Source organism: Taudactylus pleione, unplaced genomic scaffold (genome assembly GCF_031769625.1).
Source record: "Taudactylus pleione unplaced genomic scaffold, aTauple2 ptg000199l, whole genome shotgun sequence".
Lineage (NCBI taxonomy): Eukaryota > Metazoa > Chordata > Amphibia > Anura > Myobatrachidae > Taudactylus > Taudactylus pleione.
Window position 1 is genome coordinate 5,988,479 of NW_028284601.1, and position 22,531 is coordinate 6,011,009.

The 22,531-nt window shown below is 37.3% G+C and overlaps 1 protein-coding gene across 4 annotated transcripts; it reads right to left on the bottom strand.

The window, feature by feature from the left end:
- Positions 1 to 1,978: 1,978 nt before the first annotated feature.
- CRX (cone-rod homeobox) lies at positions 1,979 to 14,138 on the bottom strand. Of its 4 annotated transcripts, none has more exons than XM_088477177.1 (5): positions 14,004 to 14,138; positions 10,808 to 10,862; positions 6,361 to 6,489; positions 5,065 to 5,216; positions 1,979 to 3,794 (listed from the first exon to the last, which is right to left on the bottom strand). In XM_088477177.1, the coding sequence occupies exons 3-5, from the start codon at positions 6,455 to 6,457 to the stop codon at positions 3,171 to 3,173; spliced, it is 873 nt and encodes a 290-aa protein (XP_088333303.1). In that variant the 5' UTR covers positions 6,458 to 6,489; positions 10,808 to 10,862; positions 14,004 to 14,138; the 3' UTR covers positions 1,979 to 3,170. The 4 variants fall into 4 exon arrangements, with proteins under 4 accessions (XP_088333303.1, XP_088333301.1, XP_088333302.1 ...); XM_088477175.1 differs by having other exon boundaries at positions 6,361 to 6,578; XM_088477176.1 differs by lacking the exon at positions 14,004 to 14,138 and adding an exon at positions 12,958 to 13,005 and having other exon boundaries at positions 6,361 to 6,578.
- Between the last annotated feature and the right edge of the window lie 8,393 nt (positions 14,139 to 22,531).

The window sequence follows — 22,531 nt, forward strand, 5'->3', positions numbered from 1 at the left end:
GGCCATATCAGCCGAGATCTGACTGTTCTGGCATTGCAAAGGCTCTAAATCAATTGCCGATTATGTGGTCAACTGAAGTTCAGCTTTATGGTCTCTCTTGTTCCATCAATATATGTAGTCCAGTGGTTCCCAAACTGTGTGTCGTGGCACCCTGGGGTGCCTCAGGACACTTACAGGTGTGCCTCAGGTTGGTGGTCCAGCACCAAATCAAAATATTTTTTGGTCAATGTAATGTAAATATGTGGGCAAACAGAACTGTAAATCTGTCCACCACCATATAACTGAACTTAAGCATAACAGGTAAGCACAATTTACTTCACTTTACTACATTTTTTTTCTGAATTTCTCAATAACAAACAAACTTAGGGGTGCCATGAAAACATTGCTGATACTCTAGGGCGCCGTGATTCAAAAAAGTTTGTGAACCACTGAGCTAGTCTAAGACTACCTAAGCTACCGACATAAGTTGGGTCCTGATAATACTAAGCATTTATTAGTGTTGTAGCATGAAAACAGCTACACTCCAACAATAACACAATAAAATCCTTTTTTGTCACAGAAAAAGCTGTCAAGTATATGCTGTTTTAATATGAATTTAAATTACACACAACTTGATAGTCGTGTCCATTAAAACTATGTACATGCATTGCTTTGGTCATCTCTTGATGAGTGATTTGTACTATTAAATTTGTAGCCGATTTTTACATAAATTGGACTATATAGGATTCAAGTTGGCTGACTGTAAACATTGGAATTCCTAATCTTTCATCACCAAAAACAAAACACTTTTATTTTTTAATGAGTTGTTTGAAAATGTCAGTTATGGGTTCACAAATCACTTTATAAGTGTTCACTTCTTGCTATTTGCTGCTTCTGAAATAAATCCATCCTGTCCCTATTATATTAAAATAAATAAATAATATTTTTATCATGGAGAAAATACAAAACGTAAAAAATTACAAAAATGCCCTATACATTACTATTCTTTATTTCTTTTTCATAAATCTTAGAAAGAGATGTACGTATGTTATTTTATAATTTGTTCTGACTGTACTAGACTGTTGCACCATGAATGGGAAAGCAAGGTACAGCAGATACATTTGAATCTAGGTACACACTATACAACATACAGTATTGGCCACTGTGTAACGTATATTCCCAATATCAATCAATTCATTGTTTGATGAATTGTGTGGCCACATCTTTCCATCTGATATTTAGCACATCAGATGGGACGATGCTATGTACGACGCGGTACGCTAACATTATTACTGTAACGATATATTGTGCTGCCGTATAGTGGATTGTGCCGTGTGTACAATATATTGCTACTTCGTATTTGTCCATCCCAAGACTGCCGGATCATTCAGGTGTGTACCCAGGTTAAGGGCGGTATTCAATTAGCCCCGAACATTATTAAGGTGCTAACGGATCCACGGGGCTATCCAATGAGCCCTGAAAGACGACACTTATCGTGTATTTTTTTTTCAGGACCTGACGTGTCCTGAGAAATAATCCCTGGAAAGTGTCTTGTTTTCTTCGCTGCGATGGCGAAATCACATATATTCGTGAACTTATCACGGATCCTATGTGTTTTCGGCCGAAAAATCCTATTTGTATGGCTGAACAAAGATTTTACTAGGATTAAACAAATCATAAAAAACAGTTATTATCGGCAAAAAAATCCCCATTTTCTCGCCACCCAAAATATATTGGGGCTAATTGGATAAACCCCTAAGTGTCAGTCTTGCAAAAACTCTTCCTGGAATGTTTTTCTCCTGGGGGAATCATTTAATGAATTATTTTGATATTGTCTGTATATCAAATGATTACAAAACTAATTAGAGCAAATCACAATTTAGCTATCACATAGTTGTTCTTTTCAGGAGAAACAAGAACGGCATAAATATTTTAGTAAGGTTTTTTTTATGTACTTTATATTCATCAGAATTAACCAAATATGCAAGAAACAAAGGAAGTGGTTTGGTATATTTTAATGATATCCAACACAGTTTTTTTGTTTTTCAATTAACAATAATATAATATATCTATGGGAACAAACTCCTCTCTTAACAAATATTAGCGGCAGCAGACACACAAGCTATCACATAGCACTATATTATTTAACACAATAGAAAAAAAAAAGTTGGAACGTGGAGACACATTTCTGATTTAAGATTAAGAATTACGACAAGCCGTAACATTTTTTTAGATGGGCCACGAGCTTTTATAAAATAAATTAAACTGCATTTAAAATATAATACACAAATATGCCAAGGTTTACATAGCTGTAATGTTATAATTTTTCTAACAATGCTTGAATTTTACCACTCGGGAAAGATATTTGAGAGCAGGCATAGTCTGTAATGAGCTGGGAGCTATTATTTGCTATGTCAGAATGTCTACATACATTAATGCAATACACCTTATAGAATGGTGTTTATGTATGTAAATGTATGGTTAGATATATGACAAGATCAGATATTGCTGCTTTAAGTTTATTTCAACACTTTATAATTAAAAGACATTTTAATGTGAAGAATTGATATCAAATTTGACACCCATTAATTCAAGTTGCAATGGCTAATATGGAAAATATTCTGAGTCAAATTCAGGATATAAATGTTTTTTAAGCTTCCTCGTTTTATTAGTGTGGAAAGTACCAGAGTAAGCACATTTATGGAATCAATGCATTTAGATCACAGTAATTTTACTACACTCCTAAAGCTTTGGAGAACCATTTCCTTCACCTGCATATAATGTAAACTTTGACCATCGTGTCTAGTAATTGAATAATTGTTCGTCTGTTATTAAAAAAAAATTATACAATTTAATAGAACATTTTCTGCTCTTTAACATGATGAATAATCAAAAGCAAAGCCAAGAACTAGGCTTGGGTTTATGGTATAGAGAATGACTGTAATTTATGGTTATCTTAATTGAAAGTGCTTTTATAACCCAGATTGGGCATTTTATTTTTCCTTAAACAAAAATTAACCTGGAACAATCGTGTTAATTTCTGGCTGCAAAATTTCAGGACTCTACCAGCAGTTTCTTTTGCCAAAAAAAAGAGACAATGACATAGTGAAGTTTGTGTATTTTAGTATCTTCCCACTGTTGTAACGATGATTGGTCAATTGAGGTTGGTGAAGAGCCAACTTCGACCTGCTTTACAAGACTTGAAATTTCCATGAACTTTGGTCCTTATAGTCAAGGCAGTCAGTGGCATTGAAATTAAGCTTCCAAGAGGCAGTTTGGTCCTTGTAGTCTAAGCAATCCACCGAGGTGAAGCCGAGACTGGAAGCACCATATCCCTGGGCAGAGAGAGATGCTGGTGACTGGCTCAGGTGACTACCCATTGTGGAAGTGGCGATGGGGCTCAGTGTGGCACCTGGAGCTGTGAGCTGGGGGTGCATGGGAGATAGGTAGGAGCTACAGTCAAGGCCAGTGAAGTAAGACGAGGATCCTCCATAGCTCTGGGTATAGGCTGGGGCCTGACTGTAGGTCATAGGATATCCAGCAGATCTCTGCATGCAAGGGGTGGTACCAGCAGAAAGGGGATCTTGGATGGGAGATATCGAAGCTGGACTCCAGATGGAGACTGTTGCACTAGCTGTAGAACTGGGGGTCACTGCTGTGCCAGGTGGTGGAGGACTGTATTGGCCATTAGTACTGGCCTCTGAGTTAGTCTCTCTTGCAGGTGATGTCTTTTTCTTAGCTGGGCGAGGTTTGGCCTGTCCACTGCTCTGCTGCTGCTGTTGGCGACATTTGGCCCGTCTATTCTTAAACCAAACCTTTAGAGATAAAGTAATAGAATATAGTCATGAAAAATTCAGAGGGCACTGTTACTGAAACGGTTTAAATAAAATAATGCAGACCGAGTACAATGAGATTGCGCTCACTTAATTGTGACTAAGGCAGGCCCACACTGAGATGCAGATTTGCCATCTCAGTTGCAGGTGCCAGAGGGGTCATGCAAATGCATGGCAAAGTCAGCCACCAGCACTAGCTAACACTGCTTATTGGCTGATTGCAGATTCACCTCTGAAGCCAATATTAGTTACTTCATTGCTCAACTGGTTTCTTCACTGCTTAATTATAAAGTGCAACAGAACATGCGGGCACTATCTAAGAAAATGTTGATGATAATAGTAATTGCATGTGCATACTGTATATTACATGATTTTGTCAGTGTATATATCATTGTTCTAGATTATACATGTTATTATTTTCTTTTATTTAATTAAATCTTAATATCAATAAATGTTAGAAACTTTTCCTATGCTTTTGACCTGATTGGGTGTCAATAGATCTGATTTACAGCTGACGTGAAACTGACGCATGAGCTACTTGTGCAGAGCTGTACTCATCTTGCAATTACTTCAGTTTAGCATAATAGCATAATTTCTTTAGTGAGCGCATTCTACGCCTGCATTTTGCAAGCTACTGTGTTGAGCCCCTAAGAGTGCAGTGCTAAGTACTGCACCTCAGATCGTGAGCAAAGTAACACAACTACACAATAAACCTTTACATTCCCCCTACATTATATAGATCAGACTATTATTTAATTTCCATGTTATGGGCTTCCTTGTAATAACTAAGAAAGTTTCTCCCTTTCTTTCAAGAACTTGAAGAAGAGCAGACTGTGTAGAACAAAGGGTTTCTACATTATTTTTTTATACCAGTGATTCTCAGCCTCACAACAGGTCATGTTTTGTAGATTTCTGTCTGTGGAAGCAGGTGAGATAATAAATGACTGACCTGGCAAAAAAAAAAAGATTAATTCACCTGTGCATGATTAAAGAAATCCACAATGACCTACTGAGGACTGTATTTGAGAACCCCAGCTATATACACATATTTCAAATGTATCCCACATTTCAGCTAAATTCTAAACATGTTTGGTGTTATATGACTCCAATCTGCTCTGTAGGATTTTCAAGTTTTGCAGCAGGAGTAGCTACCAGAGTTATTACAGAAATCCCACAACTTCTATGGTGCTTATTACAGCATCAGCATTGATTTGTATTCTCTAGTTAATAGAAAGGGCTACCAGCTATTTACCTGCACCCGGGATTCTGGCAGATTTATCTTTAAGGCCACTTCCTCCCTCATGAAGATGTCAGGATAACGTGTTTTAGCAAACAGGGCCTCCAAAATATCCAATTGTGCCCTGGTAAATGTTGTTCTTTCTCTTCTCTGTTTCCGCGGTGTGTCTGAGATTAGTAAGGAAGAAAACCAGAGGTTAGTGTAAACAAGGCAACTTGACAAATAGTTATTTTATTTCTGGTCTTCAGTTACCAGAAACAGCCACTTTCCCAGAAGAAAGCGGTGCCATGATTGCTACCTATGTAAGTGAGTGCCGTAGTAAAAATGGCGAACTTTGCAAGATAATTTTTCCCAGTCCCACTCTTATCCTTGTGCCTGAATATTAAAATGTAATTATATGCCATCATTTATTTACCTAGACTTTCTGCATTTTATGAATGTACTTATATCTCCAGATATAATGCCAAACAAAGCAGTGTTATGTGTACTGTGTCTGCTTTTGGCAAATTTAATCTGTTTTACGATGGTATATTAGTTCATAATATGGATAAAGCTATTTTAATATGAATTTAAATCCAGCAACTTGAATGTTCAAGTAAAAAAGAGATTTGCTTTTTAAAATTAACAAAATGCAACATTAACTCTAGTTGTATGATTTTTCAAACTGAAATGTTATTTATTTGTGAATTAATTTGAAAAAATAATATAATGTTTTAAATTTTGCAGAAACAATAAAATAAAAATAACCTGGACTCATAGTGTATTGACTTGACTGACACCATCTGTACACTGCTTTTGCTTCAATAAAAAAAAAAAACTTTATATATTAAAAAATAAAAAAATAAAAAATGTTGCATTATATTTGTTACTGGTCCACATTATGTATAACCCATGAAGACGGTGAATGCTTTCATACATACAATGAAATATGTTTTATTTCTAGATACTGCAAAAATATATATTGTTATTCATTTTTATCCACTATAATACATAGTTGTTGTTTTTTTTTTTAAATGGTATATCTACACCAGCTATTACAATAGCAGTGTTGTTAATATTCACATCTGTTTGTTTTTTTGTTATGTTTTGTTTTTTTTAGTCTCCAAATAAAGAATGCCAAAGTTCTAGTTCATGTAAATTATTTTAGTGCAATTTTTGCTTCTAACTCTAGCTGTATAAATAAAATGCTAACATTTTAAGTGGTTTTCTATTTTCATATCTAGCTGTTTAACAGCTTGAAGTTTCACAAACCTACCCAAACCAAACACAATAAAAAATAAACGTAGCAAAATATAATAAAACTGAACTTACTTGGGTATCCCACAGCAGAGTGTAGTAAATCCATCCCAGTTCCAGCTAATGTCAGCCCATTGACTGCATAGTGTGGTTGTTTTATGTAGGACATCATTGCAAAGCTTGGGGTTCCGAGGCCTGAGCTGCCTTGGTGGGTGAAAAGGATAAACACTTCTTTTAGATGCTTTCACTTTACAGATATCTTCCTCAGGTTTGCAAATTTATTTTAGATAATCCTGAAAATAAACGTCAAGAGTTGAAATTGTATTCCGCTATATTGGGTCCAGAAAGCAGACACTATATCCTATGTCCAAGACTGAGCGTACTGAGCCCAGGTGAGACCAATGTTTGGTTTAATAGCTCCCCCTCCAGACCACTAACTAATTAAGTGAAAGATGGTCAGGAACTCTCCGCCCACTCCCCCACCTCTCCCATTACTCCCTGACACACTTCCCCTTAAATTTTGGGTGGAGACTTAACAAGAACTTTAAACACTAGTAGAGTTTAATAAAACATTTTCTAATTCCATCTCCACCACACTATCAGGTATCGTTAGCAATATGTTTTAGGTACCACACTATATTTTAAAAATCTGTGTTAAAAATATATTCTAAGTGTGCAACTGTATTTTCAGTGCTATTTCACAATTTCCCATCTGAAAGACCAGTATTGGGAGAAGTGAAGATTCATTGCTATTTGAAATGACAATTTTAGAGCTTCAGATGCTTACATAAATTGCACAGCAAAGTTAGCTATTCCTTTGGGCATAATGAGACTTTTATAGAAAAATTCCTATTGTCCTTACTGCATTTTAAATGTTATAGGGTTACCCGCACAAACACTATGTGTCCAATGAAGGCACAACTATTGTTAGGAAATTCCTCCTTCTTACAGTATGTTCCCCAGGGGGGTAATGACACAGAACAATGGTTCCACATAGAGATTTGAGTGATACAAAAGGATTTATTTAACATGGAGAAAATGGGTAAGGTGTCCCCAGCTAATATCCTATTACACCTTTTTGTTTGGGTGTCAATGACAATCACCGAGGGTGTGTTAATACTGTGCTAATTGGGTAAACACAGATAAGGGATCTGTTGGCCTACTTCATCAGAATCACATCTGGAAGAGAATATTCTGAATTATTCTCTTTACCCCCCTCCAGGCGGCAACCCCAGGGGATCTGTAACTGTTTCAGCCAGTGAGATATAACAGTAGAATACCTCTATAGAACTAGCAGTTAATAGGACTCCAATAAACTACTCAACTGCAGTATTATAGCAATGATACTTAGTAATTGGCTCAAACCGCAATTACTGGTCAGTGAGGGTATTCCCTTATGGGATCTATAGTAATGTAGCTTCTCTTTTTATCTTCTCCCCTTTAGCTTTGATAGTTATTGCAATCTATATACAATATGATGTTTATATTCATATAGTTTCCAAACCATGTTTACTATATGGGAATCTAAAGAGGTCTACATAACATTATTAGGAATAGTTGTCAACTATTAAGTGTTGTTAATTATATATTTTGAGAACTGTATTATCCAGAATGTTTTTAATTTATTAGTGGGCTTTGCAACATTTTAGTGATTTCTCTGCTCTAGAACCTTTGTTTTATAACTTCTATTGCTAATTGACTACATAGATACATATATAAATACATACATGTAGCAATTCATTACATTAAAAAAATGTTTAATATCAGGTATCAAGACAAGAGAAGGTTTATTTTTTTAGCTGCTGTACACACACGAACACAAACAACTTTTTTATGGCTTTAAATGAAGTTTTATAAGAAATAAAATATCTTGACTGACCGACTAAGCCATGATATTGAGGAATAATATTTTATTACCCACAAGGGTCCAGGTAGTGACAGAAAGGAATGGTTGTATTAGTAACGACCCTTGTGGATTACATAAAGACGTTAACAGTTCAGTTCTTTTTGCGTTCTATACAAATAAGGTAATATCAGATAGACTCTTTCAATGGTAATTCATTAAGATGATCCTAAATCACACCTCCATACTATTTATGTATAGATGAAGCATCAAAGCAAATTGCCCTTGGCTAACAATTGATTCAACAATCCAAATAATGTAATTAACGCAAAGTACAACTTTCAATCCATTCTTTGTCTCTGACTCTTCCTGTCTGTCTGGCACCTGGTTCATCAGTGTCCCCATAGTTTGTACCATAAAATGTGTTGTTTGATTTAAACTTTTCATTTCGTATTAGATTTTTATTCCAGTATAAATTGTAGTTCAGTATTAGGAAATGTTAAGTTATGAAGGCTATACTGTACATTTCTAGATTGTGGCCTTGTCACATTTCTAGGCTGGTCTCCTCAGAGTGTAAAGAACATTTCCTAAAGTTATAAATAATAAAACAATAAGTACTATAGTGCCTGTAATATACTTCTAAAATTTAATTTTTTTATTTGAATCCTGCAGTACTATAGCTTACTGTTTGTAACGTTCCAATCACGAAGACAACCACACTATATACCACAGCTCGTGCATTTTGCATGGGATCCTGGCTGTCTTAGTCTTTCTCTCTTTCTCTCTCTCTCTCTCTCTCTCTCTCTCTCTCTCATATGCCTCAGTTTGGTTTTCACCCCCTCACTTTTGTTTTATAGAATTACCATATGAAAGACTGTGGCTATAGCTGTACCTGTTCCATTCCACATATCTGAGTGATCACTATTAGTGTGACTGTGAAGTTGGCCAGCCAGCCCAGGTAATGTTTCTTGAGATAAGTACACTGTCATTAACACCTACACTTAGGTAATTACTTCCCACTCAGGAACAAGGTTTTGACTGAGAGGATTCAAACTTCAGATTGCAGTGCACCAAAATATGTTTAACCTAAGTTTATATACATGCTTTTAATAATACATACAATATATGTAGCCAACATTATATGCACATTATATGTACATACTGCTTTGGTAAAACATGCAAATCATGTGTATGGATGTGCATGGCTAGAGAATAGAGATGGAAGGGTTTCTTCACATTTTAACCAATACATTTAGTATAAAAGTGGATTTTGAACACCTGTAGCCCCCCCTGAACTTGCCTATACCACTGTCCAGAAAAATATTGTTTGTAATTATTGTACACAGCTAACTTATGAATTATTACATGAATTACAAATGTTCCAGTTATATATGTTCCCCAAAACCTGTTCGAGCAGGGTCATCTTTACATTCTGTTCTATCTCATTGTATGTAAAATGTGTTTAAACTGAGATTCCCCTCAATATGTATGCAATAAAATAATAATTAATGATAAGAATATATATATGTGTATATATATATATATATATATATATATATATATATCATTTATATAAGTCAGTATTGGAGTATGGTGTCAAATATATTTTTTACGCAGAAGTATGTTTATGATTAAGACATATATGATTAATATGTGTTGTCATTCAAAAAATAATGAATAATAATAGTTGATGTTTTGCCGAATTTTGGTAGTATGTAAAGTTATGTTATAAATTTGCATCTTAATATTACAGAAAATAAATGTTTGGTCAAAATAAATATTACATTTAAAGACAAAAGGGCCATGATGAAAGGTAAGTATGTGCATTTTTTTCTTATTGAAACATGTATGTTTTATTTTTAGGTTTAACTCATGGGCTTAGGAGAATTCTTTTTGGAGAAAATAATCTTACATATAATATGTATTTATTTTTATAACTTTTATTTGAGTAATTACAGTACACATGAAAATACAATCCAAAGCAATGATGTATTGTAAATACAATAATGGAAAAGAGAAACAAGTAATTCAATAAGGTTTTTTACATATATTTTTTTGTGGTCTATATTTTTTTTCTGTGTTTTGTTTTATCTGTGTGTTTTTTTAGTTGGAATATTTTGTTGAAAACTATTTTTTTTTCTTTTGTCTATTTTGTTTTTTTCTTAATAGCTTTATTTCCTTAACAACAATTCTTTGAGATTTTAAATCATCATTTTGTAATGGATTTGAAAATGTCTATTTTTACCCCTCACATACATGTATATCATTATTATATTAGTATTTCTTTAAACATTTTTCTATGCTCAGATTATAAATTGGAGTTTCAGGCACACTTTTGTGGTTTGTACTTCAGTTATTTGATTTAATTATAACCAGGAAATTTAAAAGGATACTGTAAATAAATAGTCACTTAAAGTTAGTACACATTCCACAAGTTATCACTCTGTATTTACAACAGATTACTTTGGCTGTCTCTGAAAGAGGTGGAGTGAAATACAGACAAAAGACCATCCCAAATTATTAGTGCTAAGCACTTGGTCCCTGATAATTAGAGTGAAATGCCCAACCCCAGCTGTTACAGCAATAGCCTTCTGTCTGTGTGTCTGTCTGTCCTTTTAACATCTTTTGATAGTCCATTATATCTATATAAACAGTTTAGTCTGGATAGATTTTACATACCTTACACCACTTCTCCAGTGGACAGTATAATACTCAGTCTTGGTGGGGCTTTTTTCTGAAACAAAGCACAACATCACGATCATGTTTATAAACTGCAATAAATGTACCAGGAGACCTAAGTACCAGCATGAGCCTGCTCAGTGCGGGGCATAGGAGTCACCTGCACTATGGGTCTCGCAGAGTTAACGGGTTGAGTAACACAAATCACATTGGGATTAATATAGCCACATAATGGAGCTTTGTCATGAGGTTTAGGGCAAATTAACCCTTCATCTAATTTACAGGCTCACTTTTTATCTGTACAATGTTTATACAGATATATATATATATATATATATATATACACACACACTATAATATATCTGCTGCGCTTTACTATAGTGTGTGACTGTGTGTGTGTATATATATATATAATATATATATACATATATATATATATATATCTTTCTGTTCTTGAAAAAAATTTCAAATAGAGGACTTTCTCTGACACATATTTTGGGAGTCACTGTGTGAGCCGCCTTTTCACCAAGATTTTATATAATATATATATATATATATATATATATATATATATACATTTGTGACCGTACGAATTTGTTAACGAGACATTGAAACATTGGTAACAACCTGCTGCCTGTTTTGTCTCCTTTTGCATTGAGTGCCAGCATCTGCTTCCTGATATTTATATATCAATGCAATATATATATCAACGCAATGCAATATGCAATATATATATTTAGTATATATATATTTATATATATATATATAGTTAATTTTATATAATATATATATATATATATATATATTGCGTGGCGCTTTACAATTTGGAACAAACAGTGATAAAACAAAACTTGGCAATAACAGACAAAGAGGTAAAGGGCTCGACTCACAAACTTTCAAACTATATGGAATATATAGATAGATAGATAGATAGATAGATAGATAGATAGATAGATAGATAGATAGATAGATAGATATGCCTCTTATTTAATTTTCATTTTGTGTGCTGAATCCAAGATTTCACTGCTAAATTGTGACATGAAGTATCTTTGTCTAGGCATTAGAGATAATCAGCCCTGTGATTAAGATAACATCCTCACTTCATTACCATCCTCTAACTATAGGCTTCATGTTCCAGGTGTATTTCTCTACCTAGTTGTATGCTCTGAAGATAAATCTCACTCTACTCTTGTTCAGTTAGTGATTAGAGATCTCCTAGATATAACTCCCATTTACCTTTGTAAGGTAGATTGGCAAAGCCATTAAACTATGTTGCTTTTACATTTTATGTCCCTGTATTAGATGGAACATTTTTCTCAGTCCATTTTTCCACAGTATACACAGTTTGTACTGTCGCTTTAGTGCTGTATATAGTTTGGCACCATGTATATACCTAGAGACCAATCGGTAGAGCTCCCTGTTTATTAGTGGGAAGTATCTACAAATAAAGGAGCACAGAGGTATTAAACTTAAGCCTAGCAAATCTCCCCAGATGATTGTTAGCCTGCAGAGTGTGCCATAGTGTAACTGCACTTCCTTCTGTTTATATGGTTTGTGTATTGTATATCCATCTATCAGATTGTTACCCCATTGGCAAGATCGATATCTACATTCTTTTACTTTCCATACATCCATTACAAAAGAAAGCTCTGTTGGATTTCCTCTGCTCTTTGTGAGTGTCCATTATATTTATTATTAATTATCCTTGTTGGCATAAAGTGCCGAATGAAAACAATACTTAAATACAATAATACAATGCTGGAACTAGTCATATGCTTAATAATCAACATCACCTTGATAAATGTTAACTAAAGACATAAAAGGGCAATAATTTGCATCTCCAATCTAATTATCCAAAATTAATATAGATATATATATCTCTTTCTCTCTATATGTGTGTGTATATATATATATATATATATATATATATATATATGTGCGCGTGAGTGTGTGCATATATATATATATATATAATTATATATATATATATATATATATATAATACAATTAATAATATACACAAAATCAACTTGATGAATTATAAACAGGAGAACCCAGCAAGAGGTTCAGTCACTTCTGCCCCATATTTGAATGTGTCTCACGCAGGTATATAGTTCAGTTGCAGCAAAAACAATGAGGTTGTCACTTACATACAGTCAACTTGTTCTCAGCATATTTTAAAAGGATCTGAAAGTGAGACTGGTGCTGCCCTCTCACTGGGGAGATGGACGCAGACAAACTGCCGGGTTCTATCAGAGCACATGGTGGAATACAGTGAAATTCCCTTAGTGGGAGGGTATTTTAATGACAGATTTTGGTACCACAGGCAATTTTGTCTAAGAGAAAAACACACTGGATCTTTTGCTGGAAACATGTTAGGACTTTGGTGCCTATGAGTTAAAAATCCAAAAATTCCAATAAAAATTTATGACGATAGCACAGGACAAGTTGAAGCAATGGAAAAAAATATTCTGTCTGTAATTTACAATTAATGTATATATGTACATGTGTGTGTGCTTTACTATATATAGTGTGTGTGTGTGTGTGTGTATGTTTCAAAATAACATAACATAAATATAAACAAATTACCAACTAGCATAATTACTATAATTACGTAAATGTCTAACTCTACTGAAAAGTTTGCAATCTAAGTTATAAAGCTGCCAAGAAGAAATTAGGTAACTAAATTTATTGCTGTAAGTGACTTCATTCAGTTAATAAATAAGAAACTGCAATGTTCCAAGTTTAAATATGTCTAAAAACTCTTTGAATAAATATCTAAATAATATATAGAAATCTATCTATCTATCTATCTATCTATCTATCTATCTATCTATCTATCTATCCATCCATCCATCTATCCATCCTATATATCCTAATTCAGTTTCAGTCGTTTGAAGTCCAAGTGCAAGTCTTCCAAATTCCTTCTTGCAGGGCACTGAGGACTATGTGATAGTCAGTGTGAAAAGAGATGTATCTGGATAAAGAGACCCTTGTGTTGTGTTTATTTCCCGTGCTGTTGACCCCAACATAAAGAAGTTAATCTAGATCAGAGGAGCAGAGCTGTATTATCGGGGTAAGGACTTTAAATCATTAGTCATAATTTTATCAGGATGGCTAAACCTCTCTGTTTTAAATCTGGATCAGATATCCTGCGGATAGAAAACTGAAAGAGGAATGAGATTCGGAGCCTTACCTCGGAACAGAGCAGACAGGGAGCACGGACAGCAGGTACAGATGGATGTCTTGCTCAGGATGCCACTGAAGGAAGCTGCAAGTTGAGGGCATCAGTACAAAGTAAGGATCACCAAAGATAGTTGGGTCACCATCTTTAAGCCGGAGGGGTGGTGATGTCATGGAGCATTGTGTGGATTTCACTGGTTAATATGAGGAGTGTGGCAGTGGGTTGGGGGTGAGAAGGAGGTGGACTGGTTAGGGGGAGGGCGAGAGGTCTAGTATGGAGGTGACATTGCTACAATGCCCACCCTGGCGCGTGTGCTGTGTGTGTTGACTTAATCCCGAGATGACATGCCGGGACCAATTAGTGTTTATCTCCCCAGACAGGATGCTGACACTTAGTCTCCCTTGTGGGGCCTTGGGCAGATGTCCCTGTGGACAGATCTGGTCCCATTTCTGGTAGGACATTGGGGGGCAGGTGGTGGCTTCTTGGAACGGGTGGATGCCCATATGGTCCAGATAGACGTCGCTGTAGAATATATTTAGCATTGTTTGGAATCAGTGTTATATTGACCTTCCTTCATATACTCTTCCAGTTATTAATATAATAATATCTGTCACTTGTTCTATGTGTGGTTATGATATCTGTATATAGTTATTGTGTGTACATTACAAGTCCTGTATGTGTCAGTTTATTGCATGTAAGTTATCAGTGTTTAAATATCATATACAATATATGTACTTTTTATGCGGGATGTTTTACTATAACCATATTATTTTAGGGGTAAAGCTTGGTGGTCCGCAGATCGGATTGATATATCGTACACATCGTGTAGTATGTGCGCCCGTTCTGTCATTCACAATGGTTGTTCATCACATCGTCTCATCTGCTGTTCTGCAAAGCAGATAAAATGATGCGATGATCGACACCGTGACGTTACATGCAGCATGTAACCATACATCGCGCTGTCATACACCGGACCATGCAGTGTGTACGGCGTGCGCGATGTATTGTTACATTGCGTCCTTACGTCCCTGGGTCACACATCATATTGTATGTACCCAACTTTAGACTCTGCAGAGCAGATTTTAGCAGCAGACTGCCAATATAGATCAGACTATGGGTTATACTGCAGGCTAGCATTTACAGCACTGTTAGCTCATAGTGAACATTGATGATGATATTGGCCACCAATAATAACACATTGTAATTGGTGGTTACATGCAGGCACTTGTTCTTTCTGTGGAATGGGTATGTAATGCCGGCTGTCGGGATGCCTCCTGTCAAAATACCGGCAGCGGCATCCCGATGGTTGGTATCCCGACAGGGATACCAACCCTCCCTTCTTCCCCTAACCCTCCCTTATTGTAGCCTGTCCCTACCCACCCCGCACACCCTAACCCTCCCTGTTAGTGCCTATACCTAAGTCTCCCTGCTTCATACTTATACCTAACCCTCCCCCCTTAGTGCCTAACCCTAACCCCCCTATTGGTGCCTAATCTTAACCCTAGCCTACCCTAACGTCCCCCCACAAAACCTAACCCCGCTACACTGCCTAGACCTAAACCCCCCCCTTCCCCCCCGTGCAGCTAACAGCTAAGGGCGCCCCAGACTTACATTGTTCGGGCTGGCGTCCTTCTGGATTCCGGCGTCGGGATTAAGATAGGCGTATTTCGCCGCCTATCTTAAGTCCCATGTCGGAGTTTCAGCGTCGGGATTCATACCGGTGGCATGCCGTCCGCTGTTCTGATAACTATGGGCCTGATTCAGAGCTGCTCGCAAAAAGCAAGCGCTTGCTCTGAATCAGGGCGGCCGCTTTTTAAAAAACAAACATCGGGCTTGCGATGAGACCCTTGTGGTAGAGTCTCGTTCCCGAAAGCCCCAGTAAGCTTTCTGCTCTAATAGAGCAGGAAGCTCACTACTGACATCACTTCCTTTGGGAACGCCTCCGTTTGGCCAGCCACCCCCCCTCCCCGCCTACAAAACAGGGCGAGCTGTCAGTTAACATCGACAGCCGCCCCGTTTGTGTCGAGCCCCGGAGCAAGTGAATTTCTCACTCGACCCGCATATCGCTTGCGAGCGGGTATGAATCAGGCCCTATATCCCCTCTCTGCAACAAGTAGAAACAAAGGTTGTCTCACGTGTAACACAAAATGTATACCCTGTATGTACTGATTGACCCTGCTTATCAAATAGTCATAAGGAGTCATTTACTAACAATGCATTTCGGTATAAACCATAGCAACTATTCAGAGACGTGATTTCAGTGCCTAACTTGCACCGGTAGAAGCTGTTTCTATGCTGGGGCTGATACTGATTTGGGCGCAAAGCAGAAATAGCAAGTAACTTAGCACCTGGATAAACCATGCTGCAATCCAAGGGGTGCAAACACATTTATTTTTGCATGCATGAAAAATACTGGCTGCTTTTGTATGTAGCTCACAAATTCTGGACAGCTTTATTTTTACACTGCAATTTAGAATTGAGTTTGGACACCCCCTCCCAAATCTAAATCTCTCTGCACGTTACATTACATACAGTATGCCCCACCTGCAATGTAGCATGGTTTTTACCAAGGTGCAAAGTTAGTATTTGTGTTTTACTTTACTCCTAACTCAGAATCAGACCCTCTCTGTTCTCTTCTCAGTCCGCCTATTTGCCAGAAACTTCTTACTGTAGTAATACAAGGTAATAGTAGCCAGGTGATGCATTGGCATATTCCTGAGACGGAATCGGTATGATTTACCGCCGGACCCGACAGCGGCATCCTGGCAGAGGAGGAAATCCCGATCGTCCAAGGTAAGTATTGTCTAACCTAATTCTACCCCCTAACCCTAACCTTCCCCAACAGTGCCTAACCCTAATCCCCCTCTAAGTGCCTAAACCTAACCCCCCCTTCCCTGGCGCCTAAACCGAAGTCCGCCGGGGGGGTGCCTAACCCGAACCTCGCCCCGGGGGTGCCTAACCCTAACCTCCCCTTTCCCCAGCCTAAACCCTAACCTCCTGGGGGGTGCCTAACCCTAAGTCCCCCCCCTGGGAACCCTAAACCTAACCCTCCCCCCCTGCGGCTATCCGCGCTCGGCGCCCGGCATCCCTTCAATCGGAATGCCGGGTGCCGGTCTCCCGGCGTTGGTAAAATTATAAGCGTCTAGATTTAGACGCCTGTCATTTAACCCTTGCCGGGATGAAGCAGTCGGGAAGCCGGCTATCGGGATTAGGTCCGCCAGCTTCCCGACTGCATATCCCTGAGACTGGCCCTAGAAAATCGGTAAGTTAACCCTTGCAATAACCCCATGGGTAGTAACAGCGGGGCACTTAAGTATCACTCAGCTGCATATTTTATGATTTGCAGCAATCATTGATTCTCTATTGTGGCGATAGTAAATCAGTCTTACCTCTGATTGATTGGTAATAGGCACCCATATGGTAAGACTGATAATCTTTTCTCAAGCAGCAGAATTCTGTAGTTTTCATTGATCCTATAATAATAACTGTGTAATTGCCTTCATACTTTTTCCTAATCTCCAGCATGTGTCGTCTTCTCCTTGTGTGTGTGTGTCGCATCTGTTGGTGAAACGCTTCAGTCCTGTATTGATCTGACTGGAATGTTACTGACATGAAACTTGCCAAACACAGGATAGAAGGAAACAGAACTGAAGAGTGAATTAGCACAGTATCCATTAAGGGCAGATTAGAAGTAATTTGCGATAATTCAGGCCTGCTTTTATATAACTACTGTGACAGTAGGAGCTGCACAATGACGTGTGTGGTATATTATGTCCGTGTTCAGAATGTCGACATGGCCACAGTGTCAATATCTTGCATGTCGACATTCACATTGTCGACACTGTCAAGATGTAATTATGACATTATGGATGTAGACAGCAGCATTTTACCCAAACCCTAACCCTAACGCTCATATCTTCATAGGGACAGATTCAATTAGCCGCAATGTAGGGATGTCCATCGATGATTTTAAATCATTGATGGTTTATGGCCGATGTTGAATACCAGATGGTTTCCCTCCATCGAGGGTAGCTGTATGTTTGATGATTGTTGGATGTCCCGCCTCTTTTACAGGCTGAGCTGTCATTTACATCTTAGCCCCTACCCCGGCTCTCAGTAAGAAGCAGAGCCAGACAGAAATAAAAAAACAACGCTGGTAAAACCATCGATGGCACCAGACTGACTATTTACCGGCCATCGATGGTTGTGTCACCATCACCATCGATGACAACTATCAATGGATACCATACTGATGGCCATTCCTACTGCAGTGTTTACCGCGCAGGGACAGTTAGGATTTAACACCCGGAGCTATTCAGTTTTGGTCAATTTTCCCATGTGGTAAGCTCACGGCTAATTGAATCTGCCCCATAATGTAGAAATGCTCAAAATTGCATGTTGACATTACGAACGTGTCAACATTCTGACCGAATATGTCTACATTCTGAATGTCGTCATAGTAACTATATATCAGACAGGACATATATAAGAGAATATATGCAGAACCAAATTCTATTACACATAAAACAATATAGTTGTTCAAAGTTAGCCCTATTTCAAGATGCAGCCGTTCCAGTTACCGGCGGTCAGAATCCCGCTGCCGGCATACCGACATGGTTAGAATACCGACACTTTGTTGGTCGGTAGCCTAACACTCCCCCTCTTCCTACCCTAACCTTAACCTCCCCACCTAGTGCCTGGACTGGTGCTACAAGTTACACATATAGTAAAGTGCACCAGTAACAGGGGTGTATAGAAAGATTTTATATAAGAGTATATATAGGACTGGTGCTGCAAGTTGCACATACAGTAAAGTGCACCAGTAACAGGTTTGTATAGAAAGATTATATATAAGAGTATATACAGTCAGGTCCATAAATATTGGGACATTGACAGAATTTTCATATTTTGGCCTCTATTCACCACCACAATGGCTTTGAAATGAAACAAACAAGATGTGCTTTAACTGCAGACTTTCAGTATTAATTTGAGGGTAATTACATCTAAATCAGGAGAACGGTGTAGGAATTACAACGGTTTCTATATGTGCCTCCCACTTTTTAAGGGGCCAAAAGTAATGGGACAAACTAAACAATCCTAAATCTAACTTTCACTTTTTAATACTTTGTTGCAAAACCTTTGCAGGCAATTACAGCGTGAAGTCTGGAACGCATAGACATCACCAGACGCTGGGTTTCATCCCTGGTGATGCTCTGCCAGGCCTCTACTGCAAATGTCTTCAGTTCCTGCTAGTTCTTGGGGCATTTTCCCTTCAGTTTTGTCTTCATCAAGTGAAATGCATGCTCAATCGGATTCAGGTCAGGGGATGACTTGGCCATTGCATAACATTCCACTTTTTAGCCTTAAAAAACTCTTTGATTGCTTTTGCAGTATGCTTCGGGTCATTGTCCATCTGCACTGTGAAGCGCCGTCCAATGAGTTCTGAAGCATTTGACTGAATATGAGCATATAATATTGCCCGAAACACTTCAGAATTCATTCTGCTGCTTTTGTCAGCAGTCACATCATCAATAAATACAAGGGGACCAGTTCCATTGGCAGCCATACATGCCCACGCCATGACACTACCACCACCATGCTTCACTGATGAGGTGGTATGTTTTGGATCATGAGCAGTTCCTTTCCTTCTCCACTCTGGTACAAGTTGATCTTTGTCTCATCTGTCCATAGGATGTTGTTCCAGAACTGTAATGGCTTTTTTAGATGTTGTTTGGCAAACTCTAATCTGGTCTTCCTGTTTTTGTGGCTCACCAATGGTTTACATCTTGCTGTGAACCCTCTATATTCACTCTTGTGAAGTCTTCTCTTGATTGTTGACTTTGACACATATACACCTACCTCATGGAGAGTGTTCTTGATTTGGCCAACTGTTGTGAAGGGGTTTTTCTTCACCAGGGAAATAATTCTTCTGTCATCCACCACAGTTGTTTTCCATGATCTAACGGGTCTTTTGGTGTTGCTGAGCTCTCCGGTGCATTCTTTCTTTTTAAGAATGTTCCAAACAGTTGATTTGGTCACACCTAATGTTTTTGCTATCTCTCTGATGGGTTTGTTTTGATTTTTCAGCCTAATGATGGCTTGCTTCACTGATAGTGACAGCTCTTTGGATCTCATATTGAGAGTCGACAGCAACTGATTCCAAATGCAAATGTCACACCTAGAATCAACTCCAGACCTTTTACCTGCTTAATTGATAATGAAATAATGAGGGAATAGCCCACACCTGTCCATGAAATAGCTTTTGAGTTGATAGTCCCATTACTTTTGGCCCCTTAAAAAGTGGGAGGCACATATAGAAACCGTTGTAATTCCTACACCGTTCACCTGATTTGGATGTAATTACCCTCAAATTAAAACTGAAAGTCTGCAGTTAAAGCACGTCTTGTTTGTTTCATTTCAGAGCCATTGTGGTGGTGAATAGAGGCCAAAATATGAAAATTCTGTCAATGTCCCAATATTTATGGACCTGACTATATATATAAGACTGGTGCTGCAAGTTACACATATAGTAAAGTGCACCAAACCAGTAACAGGTGTGAATAGAAAGATTTTATATAAGACTATATATAGGACTGGTGCGGCAAGTTGCACATATAGTAAAGTGCACCAGTAACAGGGGTGTATAGAAAGATTTTATATAAGAGAATATATAGGACTGGTGCTGCAAGTTGCACATATAGTAAAGTGCACCAGTAACAGGTGCGTATAGAAAGATTTTATATAAGAGTATATATAGGACTGGTGCTACAAGTTACACATATAGTAAAGTGCACCAGTAACAGGTGTGTATAGAAAGATTTTATATAAGAGTATATATAGGACTGGTGCTACAAGTTACACATATAGTAAAGTGCACCAGTAACAGGTGTGTATAGAAAGATTTTATAATAGGACTGGTGCTGCAAGTTACACATATAGTAAAGTGCACCAGTAACAGGGGTGTAGTATAGAAAGATTTTATATAAGAGTATATATAGGACTGGTGCTACAAGTTACACATATAGTAAAGTGCACCAGTAACGGGTGTATAGAAAGATTTTATATAAGAGTAAATATAGGACTGGTGCTACAAGTTACACATATAGTAAAGTGCACCAGTAACAGGGGTGTAGTATAGAAATATTTTATATAAGAGTATATATAGGACTGGTGCTGCAAGTTGCACATATAGTAAAGTGCACCAGTAACAGGTGTGTATAGAAAGATTTTATATAAGAGTATATATATATAAGACTGGTGCTGCAAGTTACACATATAGTAAAGTGCACCAGTAACAGGTGTGTATAGAAAGATTTATAATAGGACTGGTGCTGCAAGTTACACATATAGTAAAGTGCACCAGTAACAGGGGTGTAGTATAGAAAGATTTTATATAAGAGTATATATAGGACTGGTGCTACAAGTTACACATATAGTAAAGTGCACCAGTAACTGGTGTATAGAAAGATTTTATATAAGAGTAAATATAGGACTGGTGCTACAAGTTACACATATAGTAAAGTGCACCAGTAACGGGTGTATAGAAAGATTTTATATAAGAGTATATATAGGACTGGTGCTGCAAGTTGCACATACAGTAAAGTGCACCAGTAACAGGTTTGTATAGAAAGATTTTATATAAGAGTATATATATATAAGACTGGTGCTGCAAGTTACACATATAGTAAAGTGCACCAGTAACAGGTGTGTATAGAAAGATTTTATATAAGAGTATATATAGGACTGGTGCGGCAAGTTGCACATATAGTAAAGTGCACCAGTAACAGGGGTGTATAGAAAGATTTTATATAAGAGAATATATAGGACTGGTGCTGCAAGTTGCACATATAGTAAAGTGCACCAGTAACAGGTGCGTATAGAAAGATTTTATATAAGAGTATATATAGGACTGGTGCTACAAGTTACACATATAGTAAAGTGCACCAGTAACAGGGGTGTATAGAAAGATTTTATATAAGAGTATATATAGGACTGGTGCTGCAAGTTGCACATATAGTAAAGTGCACCAGTAACAGGTGTGTATAGAAATATTTTATACTGTATAAGAGTATATATAGGACTGGTGCTGCAAGTTACACATATAGTAAAGTGCACCAGTAACAGGGGTGTATAGAAAGATTTTATATAAGAGTATATATAGGACTGGTGCTGCAAGTTGCACATATAGTAAAGTGCACCAGTAACAGGGGTGTATAGAAAGATTTTATATAAGAGTATATATAGGACTGGTGCTACAAGTTACACATATAGTAAAGTGCACCAGTAACAGGGGTGTATAGAAAGATTTTATATAAGAGTATATATAGGACTGATGCTGCAAGTTGCACATATAGTAAAGTGCACCAGTAACAGGGGTGTATAGAAAGATTTTATATAAGAGTAAATATAGGACTGGTGCTGCAAGTTACACATATAGTAAAGTGCACCAGTAACAGGTGTGTATAGAAAGATTTTACATTAGAGTAAATATAGGATTGGCATTGCAGGTTACACAAGGTCATAGGAATTACATTTTTCAT